At 52.4% G+C, this 16,777-nt stretch overlaps 1 protein-coding gene across 7 annotated transcripts in view; it reads right to left on the bottom strand.

Moving 5' to 3' along the window:
- Window positions 1-13,835: 13,835 nt before the first annotated feature.
- Window positions 13,836-16,777, bottom strand: part of SHC1 (SHC adaptor protein 1) — a 30,972-nt gene continuing 28,030 nt past the window's right edge. For 4 of the 7 annotated variants that reach the window (XM_069949720.1, XM_069949721.1, XM_069949722.1 and 1 more), the window contains one exon: window positions 13,836-16,695. In XM_069949720.1, the coding sequence (XP_069805821.1) occupies window positions 16,567-16,695 (129 nt within the window). In that variant the 3' untranslated portion in view covers window positions 13,836-16,566. The remainder of the gene's footprint in view (window positions 16,696-16,777) is intronic. The other 3 variants (XR_011359474.1, XR_011359475.1, XR_011359476.1) reach the window with 3 other exon arrangements.

Below are 16,777 nucleotides of genomic sequence, written 5' to 3'. Positions count from 1 at the left end.
ACTGAGGAGAGGAGCGGTATTTCCCTATATTATACAGTGTGGTGCCGGTCACACAGCGGAGAGGAGCGGTATTTCCCTATATTATACAGTGTGGTGCCGGTCACACTGAGGAGAGGAGCGGTATTTCCTCCATTATACAGTGTGGTGCCGGTCACACTGCGGAGAGGAGCGGTATTTCCCTATATTATACAGTGTGGTGCCGGTCACACTGCGGAGAGGAGCGGTATTTCCCTATATTATACAGTGTGGTGTCGGTCACACTGAGGAGAGGAGCGGTATTTCCTCCATTATACAGTGTGGTGCCGGTCACACAGCGGAGAGGAGCGGTATTTCCCTATATTATACAGTGTGGTGCCAGTCACACTGAGGAGAGGAGCGGTATTTCCCTATATTATACAGTGTGGTGCCGGTCACACTGCGGAGGAGGAGCGGTATTTTCCCTATATTATACAGTGTGGTGCCGGTCACACAGCGGAGAGAGGAGCGGTTATTTCCCTATATTATACAGTGTGGTGCCGGTTCACACTGAGGAGAGGAGCGGTATTTCCTCCATTATACAGTGTGGTGCCGGTCACACTGAGGAGAGGAGCGGTATTTCCCTATATTATACAGTGTGGTGCCGGTCACACTGAGGAGAGGAGCGGTATTTCCCTATATTATACAGTGTGGTGCTGGTCACACTGAGGAGAGGAGCGGTATTTCCTCCATTATACAGTGTGGTGCCGGTCACACTGAGGAGAGGAGCGGTATTTCCCTATATTATACAGTGTGGTGCCGGTCACACTGCGGAGAGGAGCGGTATTTCCTCCATTATACAGTGTGGTGCCGGTCACACAGCGGAGAGGAGCGGTATTTCCCTATATTATACAGTGTGGTGTCGGTCACACTGCGGAGAGGAGCGGTATTTCCCTATATTATACAGTGTGGTGCCGGTCACACTGCGGAGAGGAGCGGTATTTCCCTATATTATACAGTGTGGTGCCGGTCACAGTGCGGAGAGGAGCGGTATTTCCCTATATTATACAGTGTGGTGCCGGTCACACTGAGGAGAGGAGCGGTATTTCCTCCATTATACAGTGTGGTGCCGGTCACACTGAGGAGAGGAGCGGTATTTCCCTATATTATACAGTGTGGTGCCGGTCACACTGAGGAGAGGAGCGGTATTTCCCTATATTATACAGTGTGGTGCCGGTCACAGTGCGGAGAGGAGCGGTATTTCCTCCATTATACAGTGTGGTGCCGGTCACACTGAGGAGAGGAGCGGTATTTCCCTATATTATACAGTGTGGTGCTGGTCACACTGAGGAGAGGAGCGGTATTTCCTCCATTATACAGTGTGGTGCCGGTCACACTGAGGAGAGGAGCGGTATTTCCCTATATTATACAGTGTGGTGCCGGTCACACTGAGGAGAGGAGCGGTATTTCCCTATATTATACAGTGTGGTGCCGGTCACACTGCGGAGAGGAGCGGTATTTCCCTATATTATACAGTGTGGTGCCGGTCACACAGCGGAGAGGAGCGGTATTTCCTCCATTATACAGTGTGGTGCCGGTCACACTGAGGAGAGGAGCGGTATTTCCTCCATTATACAGTGTGGTGCCGGTCACAGTGCGGAGAGGAGCGGTATTTCCCTATATTATACAGTGTGGTGCCGGTCACACTGAGGAGAGGAGCGGTATTTCCTCCATTATACAGTGTGGTGCCGGTCACACAGAGGAGAGGAGCGGTATTTCCTCCATTATACAGTGTGGTGCCGGTCACACAGCGGAGAGGAGCGGTATTTCCCTATATTATACAGTGTGGTGCCGGTCACACTGAGGAGAGGAGCGGTATTTCCCTATATTATACAGTGTGGTGCCGGTCACACTGAGGAGAGGAGCGGTATTTCCCTATATTATACAGTGTGGTGCCGGTCACAGTGCGGAGAGGAGCGGGATTTCCCTATATTATACAGTGTGGTGCCGGTCACACTGCGGAGAGGAGCGGTATTTCCCTATATTATACAGTGTGGTGCCGGTCACACTGCGGAGAGGAGCGGTATTTCCTCCATTATACAGTGTGGTGCCGGTCACACTGAGGAGAGGAGCGGTATTTCCTCCATTATACAGTGTGGTGCCGGTCACAGTGCGGAGAGGAGCGGTATTTCCCTATATTATACAGTGTGGTGCCGGTCACACTGAGGAGAGGAGCGGTATTTCCTCCATTATACAGTGTGGTGCCGGTCACACAGAGGAGAGGAGCGGGTATTTCCTCCATTATACAGTGTGGTGCCGGTCACACAGCGGAGAGGATCGGTATTTCCCTATATTATACAGTGTGGTGCCGGTCACACTGCGGAGAGGAGCGGTATTTCCCTATATTATTACAGTGTGGTGCCGGTCACACTGCGGAGAGGAGCGGTATTTCCCTATATTATACAGTGTGGTGCCGGTCACACAGCGGAGAGGAGCGGTATTTCCCTATATTATACAGTGTGGGTGCCGGTCACACTGCGGAGAGGAGCGGTATTTCCTCCATTATACAGTGTGGTGCCGGTCACACAGCGGAGAGGAGCGGTATTTCCCTATATTATACAGTGTGGTGCCGGTCACACTGCGGAGAGGAGCGGTATTTCCCTATATTATACAGTGTGGTGTCGGTCACACAGCGGAGAGGAGCGGTATTTCCCTATATTATACAGTGTGGTGCCGGTCACACTGAGGAGAGGAGCGGTATTTCCCTATATTATACAGTGTGGTGCCGGTCACACTGAGGAGAGGAGCGGTATTTCCTCCATTATACAGTGTGGTGCCGGTCACACAGAGGAGAGGAGCGGTATTTCCTCCATTATACAGTGTGGTGCCGGTCACACAGCGGAGAGGAGCGGTATTTCCCTATATTATACAGTGTGGTGCCGGTCACACTGCGGAGAGGAGCGGTATTTCCCTATATTATACAGTGTGGGTGCCGGTCACACTGCGGAGAGGAGCGGTATTTCCTCCATTATACAGTGTGGTGCCGGTCACACAGCGGAGAGGAGCGGTATTTCCCTATATTATACAGTGTGGTGCCGGTCACACTGCGGAGAGGAGCGGTATTTCCCTATATTATACAGTGTGGTGTCGGTCACACAGCGGAGAGGAGCGGTATTTCCCTATATTATACAGTGTGGTGCCGGTCACACTGAGGAGAGGAGCGGTATTTCCCTATATTATACAGTGTGGGTGCCGGACACACTGCGGAGAGGAGCGGTATTTCCTCCATTATACAGTGTGGTGCCGGTCACACAGCGGAGAGGAGCGGTATTTCCCTATATTATACAGTGTGGTGCCGGTCACACTGCGGAGAGGAGCGGTATTTCCCTATATTATACAGTGTGGTGTCGGTCACACAGCGGAGAGGAGCGGTATTTCCCTATATTATACAGTGTGGTGCCGGTCACACTGCGGAGAGGAGCGGTATTTCCCTATATTATACAGTGTGGTGCCGGTCACACAGCGGAGAGGAGCGGTATTTCCCTATATTATACAGTGTGGTGTCGGTCACACTGCGGAGAGGAGCGGTATTTCCCTATATTATACAGTGTGGTGCCGGTCACACTGAGGAGAGGAGCGGTATTTCCTCCATTATACAGTGTGGTGTCGGTCACACTGCGGAGAGGAGCGGTATTTCCCTATATTATACAGTGTGGTGCCGGTCACACTGAGGAGAGGAGCGGTATTTCCCTATATTATACAGTGTGGTGCCGGTCACACTGAGGAGAGGAGCGGTATTTCCTCCATTATACAGTGTGGTGCCGGTCACACTGAGGAGAGGAGCGGTATTTCCTCCATTATACAGTGTGGTGCCGGTCACACTGCGGAGAGGAGCGGTATTTCCTCCATTATACAGTGTGGTGCCGGTCACACTGCGGAGAGGAGCGGTATTTCCTCCATTATACAGTGTGGTGCCGGTCACACAGAGGAGAGGAGCGGTATTTCCTCCATTATACAGTGTGGTGCCGGTCACACTGAGGAGAGGAGCGGTATTTCCCTATATTATACAGTGTGGTGCCGGTCACACAGCGGAGAGGAGCGGGATTTCCCTATATTATACAGTGTGGTGCCGGTCACACAGCGGAGAGGAGCGGTATTTCCCTATATTATACAGTGTGGTGTCAGTCACACTGAGGAGAGGAGCAGTATTTCCCTATATTATACAGTGTGGTGTCAGTCACACAGCGGAGAGGAGCGGTATTTCCCTATATTATACAGTGTGGGTGCCGGTCACACTGCGGAGAGGAGCGGTATTTCCCTATATTATACAGTGTGGTGCCGGTCACACAGCGGAGAGGAGCGGTATTTCCCTATATTATACAGTGTGGTGCCGGTCACACAGCGGAGAGGAGCGGTATTTCCCTATATTATACAGTGTGGTGCCGGTCACACAGCGGAGAGGAGCGGTATTTCCTCCATTATACAGTGTGGTGCCGGTCACACTGAGGAGAGGAGCTGTATTTCCCTATATTATACAGTGTGGTGTCGGTCACACTGCGGAGAGGAGCGGTATTTCCCTATATTATACAGTGTGGTGCCGGTCACACTGCGGAGAGGAGCGGTATTTCCCTATATTATACAGTGTGGTGCCGGTCACACAGCGGAGAGGAGCGGTATTTCCCTATATTATACAGTGTGGTGCCGGTCACACTGAGGAGAGGAGCGGTATTTCCCTATATTATACAGTGTGGGTGCCGGTCACACTGCGGAGAGGAGCGGTATTTCCTCCATTATACAGTGTGGTGCCGGTCACACAGCGGAGAGGAGCGGTATTTCCCTATATTATACAGTGTGGTGCCGGTCACACTGAGGAGAGGAGCGGTATTTCCCTATATTATACAGTGTGGTGCCGGTCACACTGCGGAGAGGAGCGGTATTTCCCTATATTATACAGTGTGGTGCCGGTCACACTGAGGAGAGGAGCTGTATTTCCCTATATTATACGGTGTGGTGCCGGTCACACTGCGGAGAGGAGCGGTATTTCCCTATATTATACAGTGTGGTGCCGGTCACACTGCGGAGAGGAGCGGTATTTCCCTATATTATACAGTGTGGTGCCGGTCACACAGCGGAGAGGAGCGGTATTTCCCTATATTATACAGTGTGGTGCCGGTCACACTGCGGAGAGGAGCCGTATTTCCTCCATTATACAGTGTGGTGCCGGTCACACAGCAGAGAGGAGCGGTATTTCCCTATATTATACAGTGTGGTGCCGGTCACACAGCGGAGAGGAGCGGTATTTCCTCCATTATACAGTGTGGTGCCGGTCACACTGCGGAGAGGAGCGGTATTTCCCTATATTATACAGTGTGGTGCCGGTCACACTGAGGAGAGGAGCGGTATTTCCTCCATTATACAGTGTGGTGCCGTTCACACCGCGGAGAGGAGCGGGATTTCCTCCATTATACAGTGTGGTGCCGGTCACACTGAGGAGAGGAGCGGTATTTCCCTATATTATACAGTGTGGGTGCCGGTCACACTGCGGAGAGGAGCGGTATTTCCTCCATTATACAGTGTGGTGCCGGTCACACAGCGGAGAGGAGCGGTATTTCCCTATATTATACAGTGTGGTGCCGGTCACACTGAGGAGAGGAGCGGTATTTCCTCCATTATACAGTGTGGTGCCGGTCACACAGCGGAGAGGAGCGGTATTTCCCTATATTATACAGTGTGGTGCCGGTCACACTGAGGAGAGGAGCGGTATTTCCCTATATTATACAGTGTGGTGCCGGTCACACTGAGGAGAGGAGCGGTATTTCCCTATATTATACAGTGTGGGTGCCGGTCACACTGCGGAGAGGAGCGGTATTTCCTCCATTATACAGTGTGGTGCCGGTCACACAGCGGAGAGGAGCGGTATTTCCCTATATTATACAGTGTGGTGCCGGTCACACTGCGGAGAGGAGCGGTATTTCCCTATATTATACAGTGTGGTGTCGGTCACACAGCGGAGAGGAGCGGTATTTCCCTATATTATACAGTGTGGTGCCGGTCACACTGAGGAGAGGAGCGGTATTTCCCTATATTATACAGTGTGGGTGCCGGTCACACTGCGGAGAGGAGCGGTATTTCCTCCATTATACAGTGTGGTGCCGGTCACACAGCGGAGAGGAGCGGTATTTCCCTATATTATACAGTGTGGTGCCGGTCACACTGAGGAGAGGAGCGGTATTTCCTCCATTATACAATGTGGTGCCGGTCACACTGAGGAGAGGAGCGGTATTTCCCTATATTATACAGTGTGGTGTCGGTCACACTGAGGAGAGGAGCGGTATTTCCCTATATTATACAGTGTGGTGCCGGTCACACTGCGGAGAGGAGCGGTATTTCCCTATATTATACAGTGTGGTGCCGGTCACACTGAGGAGAGGAGCGGTATTTCCCTATATTATACAGTGTGGTGCCGGTCACACTGAGGAGAGGAGCGGTATTTCCCTATATTATACAGTGTGGTGCCGGTCACACAGCGGAGAGGAGCGGTATTTCCCTATATTATACAGTGTGGTGCCGGTCACACAGCGGAGAGGAGCGGTATTTCCCTATATTATACAGTGTGGTGCCGGTCACACTGAGGAGAGGAGCGGTATTTCCTCCATTATACAGTGTGGTGCCGGTCACACTGCGGAGAGGAGCGGTATTTCCTCCATTATACAGTGTGGTGACGGTCACACTGAGGAGAGGAGCGGTATTTCCCTATATTATACAGTGTGGTGCCGGTCACACAGCGGAGAGGAGCGGGATTTCCCTATATTATACAGTGTGGTGCCGGTCACACAGCGGAGAGGAGCGGTATTTCCCTATATTATACAGTGTGGTGTCAGTCACACTGAGGAGAGGAGCAGTATTTCCCTATATTATACAGTGTGGTGTCAGTCACACAGCGGAGAGGAGCGGTATTTCCCTATATTATACAGTGTGGGTGCCGGTCACACTGCGGAGAGGAGCGGTATTTCCCTATATTATACAGTGTGGTGCCGGTCACACAGCGGAGAGGAGCGGTATTTCCCTATATTATACAGTGTGGTGCCGGTCACACAGCGGAGAGGAGCGGTATTTCCTCCATTATACAGTGTGGTGCCGGTCACACTGCGGAGAGGAGCGGTATTTCCCTATATTATACAGTGTGGTGCCGGTCACACAGCAGAGAGGAGCGGTATTTCCCTATATTATACAGTGTGGTGCCGGTCACACAGCGGAGAGGAGCGGTATTTCCTCCATTATACAGTGTGGGTGCCGGTCACACTGAGGAGAGGAGCGGTATTTCCTATATTATACAGTGTGGTGCCGGTCACACAGAGGAGAGGAGCGGTATTTCCCTATATTATACAGTGTGGTGCCGGTCACACAGCGGAGAGGAGCGGTATTTCCCTATTTTATACAGTGTGGTGCCGGTCACACTGAGGAGAGGAGCGGTATTTCCTATATTATACAGTGTGGTGTCGGTCACACTGCGGAGAGGAGCGGTATTTCCCTATATTATACAGTGTGGTGCCGGTCACACTGCGGAGAGGAGCGGTATTTCCTCCATTATACAGTGTGGTGCCGGTCACACAGCGGAGAGGAGCGGTATTTCCCTATATTATACAGTGTGGTGCCGGTCACACTGCGGAGAGGAGCGGTATTTCCCTATATTATACAGTGTGGTGCCGGTCACACTGAGGAGAGGAGCAGTATTTCCCTATATTATACAGTGTGGTGCCGGTCACACTGCGGAGAGGAGCGGTATTTCCATATATTATACAGTGTGGGTGCCGGTCACAGTGCGGAGAGGAGCGGTATTTCCCTATATTATACAGTGTGGTGCCGGTCACACTGCGGAGAGGAGCGGTATTTCCCTATATTATACAGTGTGGTGCCGGTCACACTGCGGAGAGGAGCGGTATTTCCCTATATTATACAGTGTGGTGCCGGTCACAGTGCGGAGAGGAGCGGTATTTCCTCCATTATACAGTGTGGTGCCGGTCACACTGCGGAGAGGAGCGGTATTTCCCTATATTATACAGTGTGGTGCCGGTCACACAGCGGAGAGGAGCGGTATTTCCCTATATTATACAGTGTGGTGCCGGTCACACAGCGGAGAGGAGCGGGATTTCCCTATATTATACAGTGTGGTGCCGGTCACACTGCGGAGAGGAGCGGTATTTCCCTATATTATACAGTGTGGTGCCGGTCACACTGCGGAGAGGAGCGGTATTTCCCTATATTATACAGTGTGGTGCCGGTCACACTGCGGAGAGGAGCGGTATTTCCCTATATTATACAGTGTGGTGCCGGTCACACTGCGGAGAGGAGCGGTATTTCCCTATATTATACAGTGTGGTGCCGGTCACACTGAGGAGAGGAGCGGTATTTCCCTATATTATACAGTGTGGTGCCGGTCACACTGCGGAGAGGAGCGGTATTTCCCTATATTATACAGTGTGGTGCCGGTCACACTGCGGAGAGGAGCGGTATTTCCTCCATTATACAGTGTGGTGCCGGTCACACTGCGGAGAGGAGCGGTATTTCCCTATATTATACAGTGTGGTGCCGGTCACACTGCGGAGAGGAGCGGTATTTCCCTATATTATACAGTGTGGTGCCGGTCACACTGAGGAGAGGAGCGGTATTTCCTATATTATACAGTGTGGTGCCGGTCACACTGCGGAGAGGAGCGGTATTTCCCTATATTATACAGTGTGGTGCCGGTCACAGTGCGGAGAGGAGCGGTATTTCCCTATATTATACAGTGTGGTGCCGGTCACACTGAGGAGAGGAGCGGTATTTCCCTATATTATACAGTGTGGTGTCGGTCACACTGCGGAAAGGAGCGGTATTTCCCTATATTATACAGTGTGGTGTCGGTAACACTGCGGAGAGGAGCGGTATTTCCTATATTATACAATGTGGTGCCGGTCACACTGAGGAGAGGAGCGGTATTTCCCTATATTATACAGTGTGGTGCCGGTCACACAGCGGAGAGGAGCGGTATTTCCCTATATTATACAGTGTGGTGCCGGTCACACAGCGGAGAGGAGCGGTATTTCCCTATATTATACAGTGTGGTGCCGGTCACACTGAGGAGAGGAGCGGTATTTCCCTATATTATACAGTGTGGTGCCGGTCACACAGCGGAGAGGAGCGGTATTTCCTCCATTATACAGTGTGGTGCCGGTCACACTGAGGAGAGGAGCGGTATTTCCCTATATTATACAGTGTGGTGTCGGTCACACTGAGGAGAGGAGCGGTATTTCCTCCATTATACAGTGTGGTGCCGGTCACACAGCGGAGAGGAGCGGTATTTCCCTATATTATACAGTGTGGTGCCGGTCACACAGCGGAGAGGAGCGGTATTTCCCTATATTATACAGTGTGGTGCCGGTCACACTGAGGAGAGGAGCAGTATTTCCTCCATTATACAGTGTGGTGCCGGTCACACTGAGGAGAGGAGCGGTATTTCCCTATATTATACAGTGTGGTGCCGGTCACACTGAGGAGAGGAGCGTTATTTCCCTATATTATACAGTGTGGTGCCGGTCACACTGAGGAGAGGAGCGGTATTTCCCTATATTATACAGTGTGGTGCCGGTCACACTGCGGAGAGGAGCGGTATTTCCCTATATTATACAGTGTGGTGCCGGTCACACTGCGGAGAGGAGCGGCATTTCCCTATATTATACAGTGTGGTGCCGGTCACACTGAGGAGAGGAGCGGTATTTCCTCCATTATACAGTGTGGTGCCGGTCACACAGCGGAGAGGAGCGGTATTTCCCTATATTATACAGTGTGGTGCCGGTCACACTGAGGAGAGGAGCGGTATTTCCCTATATTATACAGTGTGGTGCCGGTCACACAGCGGAGAGGAGCGGTATTTCCTCCATTATACAGTGTGGTGCCGGTCACAGTGCGGAGAGGAGCGGTATTTCCTCCATTATACAGTGTGGTGCCGGTCACACTGAGGAGAGGAGCGGTATTTCCCTATATTATACAGTGTGGTGCCGGTCACACAGCGGAGAGGAGCGGTATTTCCCTATATTATACAGTGTGGGTGCCGGTCACACTGCGGAGAGGAGCGGTATTTCCTCCATTATACAGTGTGGTGCCGGTCACACAGCGGAGAGGAGCGGTATTTCCCTATATTATACAGTGTGGTGCCGGTCACAGTGCGGAGAGGAGCGGTATTTCCCTATATTATACAGTGTGGTGCCGGTCACACTGCGGAGAGGAGCGGTATTTCCCTATATTATACAGTGTGGTGCCGGTCACACTGCGGAGAGGAGCGGTATTTCCCTATATTATACAGTGTGGTGCCGGTCACACTGAGGAGAGGAGCGGTATTTCCTATATTATACAGTGTGGTGCCGGTCACACAGCGGAGAGGAGCGGTATTTCCCTATATTATACAGTGTGGTGCCGGTCACACAGAGGAGAGGAGCGGTATTTCCCTATATTATACAGTGTGGTGCCGGTCACACTGCGGAGAGGAGCGGTATTTCCTCCATTATACAGTGTGGTGCCGGTCACACAGCGGAGAGGAGCGGTATTTCCCTATATTATACAGTGTGGTGCCGGTCACAGTGCGGAGAGGAGCGGTATTTCCTCCATTATACAGTGTGGTGCCGGTCACAGTGCGGAGAGGAGCGGGATTTCCTCCATTATACAGTGTGGTGCCGGTCACACAGCGGAGAGGAGCGGTATTTCCTCCATTATACAGTGTGGTGCCGGTCACACTGCGGAGAGGAGCGGTATTTCCTCCATTATACAGTGTGGTGCCGGTCACACTGCGGAGAGGAGCGGTATTTCCTCCATTATACAGTGTGGTGCCGGTCACACAGCGGAGAGGAGCGGTATTTCCCTCCATTATACAGTGTGGTGCCGGTCACACAGCGGAGAGGAGCGGTATTTCCTATATTATACAGTGTGGTGCCGGTCACACTGCGGAGAGGAGCGGTATTTCCCTCCATTATACAGTGTGGTGCCGGTCACACTGCGGAGAGGAGCGGTATTTCCCTATATTATACAGTGTGGTGCCGGTCACACTGAGGAGAGGAGCGGTATTTCCTCCATTATACAGTGTGGTGCCGGTCACACTGCGGAGAGGAGCGGTATTTCCCTATATTATACAGTGTGGTGCCGGTCACACTGCGGAGAGGAGCGGTATTTCCCTATATTATACAGTGTGGTGCCGGTCACACAGCGGAGAGGAGCGGTATTTCCTCCATTATACAGTGTGGTGCCGGTCACACAGCGGAGAGGAGCGGTATTTCCTCCATTATACAGTGTGGTGCCGGTCACACAGCGGAGAGGAGCGGTATTTCCCTATATTATACAGTGTGGTGCCGGTCACACTGCGGAGAGGAGCGGTATTTCCTCCATTATACAGTGTGGTGTCGGTCACACAGCGGAGAGGAGCGGTATTTCCCTATATTATACAGTGTGGCGCCGGTCACACAGCGGAGAGGAGCGGTATTTCCCTATATTATACAGTGTGGTGCCGGTCACACAGCGGAGAGGAGCGGTATTTCCTCCATTATACAGTGTGGTGCCGGTCACACAGCGGAGAGGAGCGGTATTTCCCTATATTATACAGTGTGGTGCCGGTCACACAGAGGAGAGGAGCGGTATTTCCCTATATTATACAGTGTGGTGCCGGTCACACTGCGGAGAGGAGCGGTATTTCCTCCATTATACAGTGTGGTGCCGGTCACACAGCGGAGAGGAGCGTTATTTCCCTATATTATACAGTGTGGTGCCGGTCACACTGCGGAGAGGAGCGGTATTTCCCTATATTATACAGTGTGGTGCCGGTCACACTGCGGAGAGGAGCGGTATTTCCCTATATTATACAGTGTGGTGCCGGTCACACAGCGGAGAGGAGCGGTATTTCCCTATATTATACAGTGTGGTGCCGGTCACACTGAGGAGAGGAGCGGGATTTCCTCCATTATACAGTGTGGTGCCGGTCACAGTGCGGAGAGGAGCGGGATTTCCTCCATTATACAGTGTGGTGCCGGTCACACTGAGGAGAGGAGCGGTATTTCCCTATATTATACAGTGTGGTGCCGGTCACAGTGCGGAGAGGAGCGGTATTTCCTCCATTATACAGTGTGGTGTCGGTCACACCGCAGTATTTCGTACGGACAGAGGGACACAGACAAAAGAAGCCCTTTAAGTCCTCTTAGTCCGCGGTTCTGAGGCCTTTGTATAATATACAGTGTATAAACCTAATATATCCGCAGAGTGCTGTATACCCTACCTCCTGTGTGATATATATCCGCTGAGTGTTGTATACCATACCTCTTGTGTGATGTAACCGCTTAGTGCTGTATACCCTACCTTCTGTGTGATGTATCCGCTGAGTGCTGTATACCCTACCTCCTGTGTGATATCTGCTGAGTGCTGTATACCCTCCCTCCTGTGTGATATCTGCTAAGTGCTGTATACCCTACCTCCTGTGTGATATCTGCTAAGTGCTGTATACCCTACCTCCTGTGTGATGTATCCGCTGTTATATACCATACCTCCTGTGTGATATCTGCTAAGTGCTGTATACCCTACCTCCTAGGTGTTGTAACTACTTAGTGCTGTATACCCTACCTCCTAGGTGTTGTAACCACTTAGTGCTGTATACCCTACCTCCTGTGTGATATCTGCTAAGTGCTGTATACCCTACAGCCTGTGTGATATCTGCTAAGTGCTGTATACCCTACCTTCTGTGTGATGTATCCGCTGAGTGCTGTATACCCTACCTCCTGTGTGATATCTGCTAAGTGCTGTATACCCTACAGCCTGTGTGATATCTGCTAAGTGCTGTATACCCTACCTCCTGTGTGATGTATCCGCTGAGTGTTGTATACCCTACCTCCTGTGTGATGTAACCACTTAGTGCTGTATACCCTACCTTCTGTGTGATGTAACCGCTTAGTGCTGTATACCATACCTCCTGTGTGATATCTGCTGAGTGCTGTATACCATACCTCCTGTGTGATATCTGCTGAGTGCTGTATACCGTACCTCCTGTGTGATATCTGCTGAGTGCTGTATACCGTACCTCCTGTGTGATATCTGCTGAGTGCTGTATACCGTACCTCCTGTGTGATATCTGCTGAGTGCTGTATACCGTACCTCCTGTGTGATATCTGCTGAGTGCTGTATACCCTACCTCCTGTGTGATATCTGCTGAGTGCTGTATACCATACCTCCTGTGTGATATCTGCTGAGTGCTGTATACCCTACCTCCTGTGTGATGTATCCGCTGTTATATACCATACCTCCTGTGTGATATCTGCTAAGTGCTGTATACCCTACCTCCTGTGTGATATCTGCTGAGTGCTGTATACCCTACCTCCTGTGTGATATCTGCTGAGTGCTGTATACCCTACCTCCTGTGTGATATCTGCTGAGTGCTGTATACCCTACCTCCTGTGTGATATCTGCTAAGTGCTGTATACCCTACCTCCTGTGTGATATCTGCTGAGTGCTGTATACCCTACCTCCTGTGTGATATCTGCTGAGTGCTGTATACCATACCTCCTGTGTGATATCTGCTGAGTGCTGTATACCATACCTCCTGTGTGATATCTGCTGAGTGCTGTATACCCTACCTCCTGTGTGATATCTGCTGAGTGCTGTATACCATACCTCTTGTGCTGTATACCAGAGCTTCTATGCTATGTATTGGGCGAGTGCTGTACACCACAGCTCCCGTGTGACCTCTCTTGGGGCTGCAGGGCATGTGTGCCCTCAGCTGGCTCAGTATATAGTGCTGCTGTCATGTGGCATCTGCCGGCGGTGCGGTGACGAGTCATTGCCGGGGGGAAGGTCAGCGCACCAGACGCCTCTACACAAATACTACTTTATTCATCAGCTTCCTTTGGTATATTCAAGGCAATGTGTAAAATAATATGACAATAAAAATGGGGGAGGGGGGGAGGAGATATGCCGCATGGTGGGGGGGGATATGGGCGGTGGGCAGACTTTGGTACCAGAATATAAATGTACAGGCAATAGGGAAGGGGCTGTACATGTAAATGATTGTGCATTGCCAGCTAGTGCCCCCAATTATCTCCACGTCATGCAGGTGAGTAGGTGAAGGGGTCTCAGCTCTGACCCCGGGGAGCAGGCACAGGTCATCCCATCTCTGACCCCGGGGAGCCGGCACAGGTCATCCCATCTCTGACCCCGGGGAGCCGGCACAGGTCATCCCATCTCTGACCCCGGGGAGCCGGCACAGGTCATCCCATCTCTGACCCCGGGGAGCCGGCACAGGTCATCCCATCTTTGACCCCGGGGAGCAGGCACAAATCATCCCATCTTTGACCCCGGGGCGCAGGCTAAGGTCATCCCATCTCTGACCCCGGGGAGCAGGCACAGGTCATCCCATCTCTGACCCCGGGGAGAAGGCACAGGTCATCCCATCTCTGACCCCGGGGAGCAGGCACAGGTCCTCCCATCTCTGACCCCGGGGAGCAGGCACAGGTCATCCCATCTCTGACCCCGGGGCGCAGGCTAAGGTTATTCCCACCTCTGACCCAACTCTGACCCCGGAGCGCAGGTGAAGGTTATTTCCACCTCTGACCCCGGAGCGCAGGCTAAGGTTATTCCCACCTCTGACCCCGGAGCGCAGGCTAAGGTTATTCCCACCTCTGACCCCGGGACGCAGGCTAAGGTTATTCCCACCTCTGACCCCGGAGCGCAGGTGAAGGTTATTTCCACCTCTGACCCCGGAGCGCAGGCTAAGGTTATTCCCACCTCTGACCCCGGAGCGCAGGCTAAGGTTATTCCCACCTCTGACCCAGGTGGAGGCTAAAGTCGGCTCAACTCTGACTGCAAGGAGGAGGCTTTGGTCTTTCCAGCATTGACCTCGAGGAGCAGGGAAAGGGGCCTATTCCACAGAGCAATAATCAGTCTGATACTGCCGATTATCGCTCTGTGGAATAGAGACAGCGATAAGCCGATAATCGTGGCATTAATTGGTCATTTATTTAGGTGCAAACCTAAAATCATTGGGCACTGACCGCGCACCGCTGCGTGGAATAGTGGTTGGTGCCTGATGATTTAAAAACAGCATACGTTGCCTTTCCAGGCTGCCTGTCGTCTGCTGCGCTCCTTCTTCTGGGGTCCCGCCTGCAGCAGCAGCGTAGGAGCGGTCTGTCTGAGCTGACAGAATGCTCAGCCAATCACTGGCCAGATCCGCCACTGCGGACTGGACATGGGTGAAGAAGCAGAGGAGAAGACCGGCAGCCTGGATAGGTAAAGTATGGTGTTTAAACAACCAAGCAGATCGGCGCTTGTTTACATTTTTGATTGGACCCCCATCGGGATGCTTAAGTTTTCTCATCTGACCCCAGGGAACAAGCTGTTTACTCATGTCTGACCCCGGGGAGGAGGCTTAGGTCTTGCCAGCCCTGACCCTGGGGAGGAGGTTTAGGTCTTCCCGACTCTGACCCCGGTGAGGAGGCTTAGGTCTTCCCCGGCCCTGACCCCGGTGAGGAGGCTTAGGTCTTCCCCGGCCCTGACCCCGGTGAGGAGGCTTAGGTCTTCCCCGACCCTGACCCCGGTGAGGAGGCTTAGGTCTTCCCCGGCCCTGACCCCGGTGAGGAGGCCGTTTTCTCACGTCTGACCCCGGGGAGCAGGCCGTTTTCTCACGTCTGACCCCGGGGAGCAGGCCGTTTTCTCACGTCTGACCCCGGGGAGCAGGCCGTTTTCTCACGTCTGACCCCGGGGAGGAGGCTTAGGTCTTCCCGGCCCTGACCCCGGGGAAGAAAGAATTAGGCCACATTCCCTCCACTCCAGAACACAGCTCTTGAATCCCTTCCAGGGGCAGGAGCTGTATGCAGCACTTTTAGGGAGATCAGTCCATAGTGATCAGTGTCTCTTCTGTCCCACAACCTATTCGGAGATCACTCAGTCCATAGAGAAGCTGTATACAATCAGCACTCTATATACCAGCAATGTCTGGACAGTAGGAACTACCACATCCAGAGTTTGGAGGACAAAACATTTTTCTCTTTAGTCGCCTCCATCTTAAGGCAAAAGGCTTGGGGGGGGGGGGGGGTGAAGATTCCATCAGAGGCTCCCGGGGGCCTAGATGAGACCACCTTGTGGAAGAAGAAGAAGAAGCAGCAGAAATAAATAGGTGCCAAGGACGTCCAGCATGCACGGGGTCTGGGTCCAATCATTATTGCCATTGATGGACACTGGAGGCTGAGGGGCCCTGGTCACAGAGACGACGGGAGAAGGGCCGAGGAGCCATGATAGGAAGAGCCCTCCCACAACACGGTGCAACATACAAATTAAAAAAAAGGCACAGATCAGTAGAGGTGACTGCACATCCCCGGCCATCGTGTGCTTACAGGAGCCGCTTGTGCTGACTGAGAAGTCCTTGTCATGCCTGCCATGTCTGTGATGGGCGGCCGGCGGCAGCACTGACCCGTGGTCGTGGTGTTTGCGCACAGTGACCCTACAAATTCCCTGAAAGAAGGTGAGTATGCCCGGCAGCGGCGGTACAAGAGAAAGCCGCCGTGCGGTGTAGAGAGGAGAAACATCAGCCCTGACAGCAGGGGGCACCTCTCACTGTCTCCGCTCCACAGGCTGCTGGAGGCACAGCTCACTGCCCGCAGAGATGATGGGTAAGTGATTGTCCATGTGGTAGCTGATCAGGTGACTCACACTCTCAAAGCGGTGGTCCTTGGTCCGGACCTGTCAGAGGGAGACACAAGGGTTAACACCTTTATGTGAATAGGGGGTGAGGCAGTGTGGCCAGGCGGCAGCTGATGGAGTT

Source organism: Dendropsophus ebraccatus, chromosome 13, assembly GCF_027789765.1.
Source record: "Dendropsophus ebraccatus isolate aDenEbr1 chromosome 13, aDenEbr1.pat, whole genome shotgun sequence".
NCBI classification, from domain to species: Eukaryota; Metazoa; Chordata; class Amphibia; order Anura; family Hylidae; genus Dendropsophus; species Dendropsophus ebraccatus.
The sequence above is the reverse complement of the archived record's forward strand: the minus strand, read 5'-3'. Positions and strand labels throughout refer to the sequence as shown.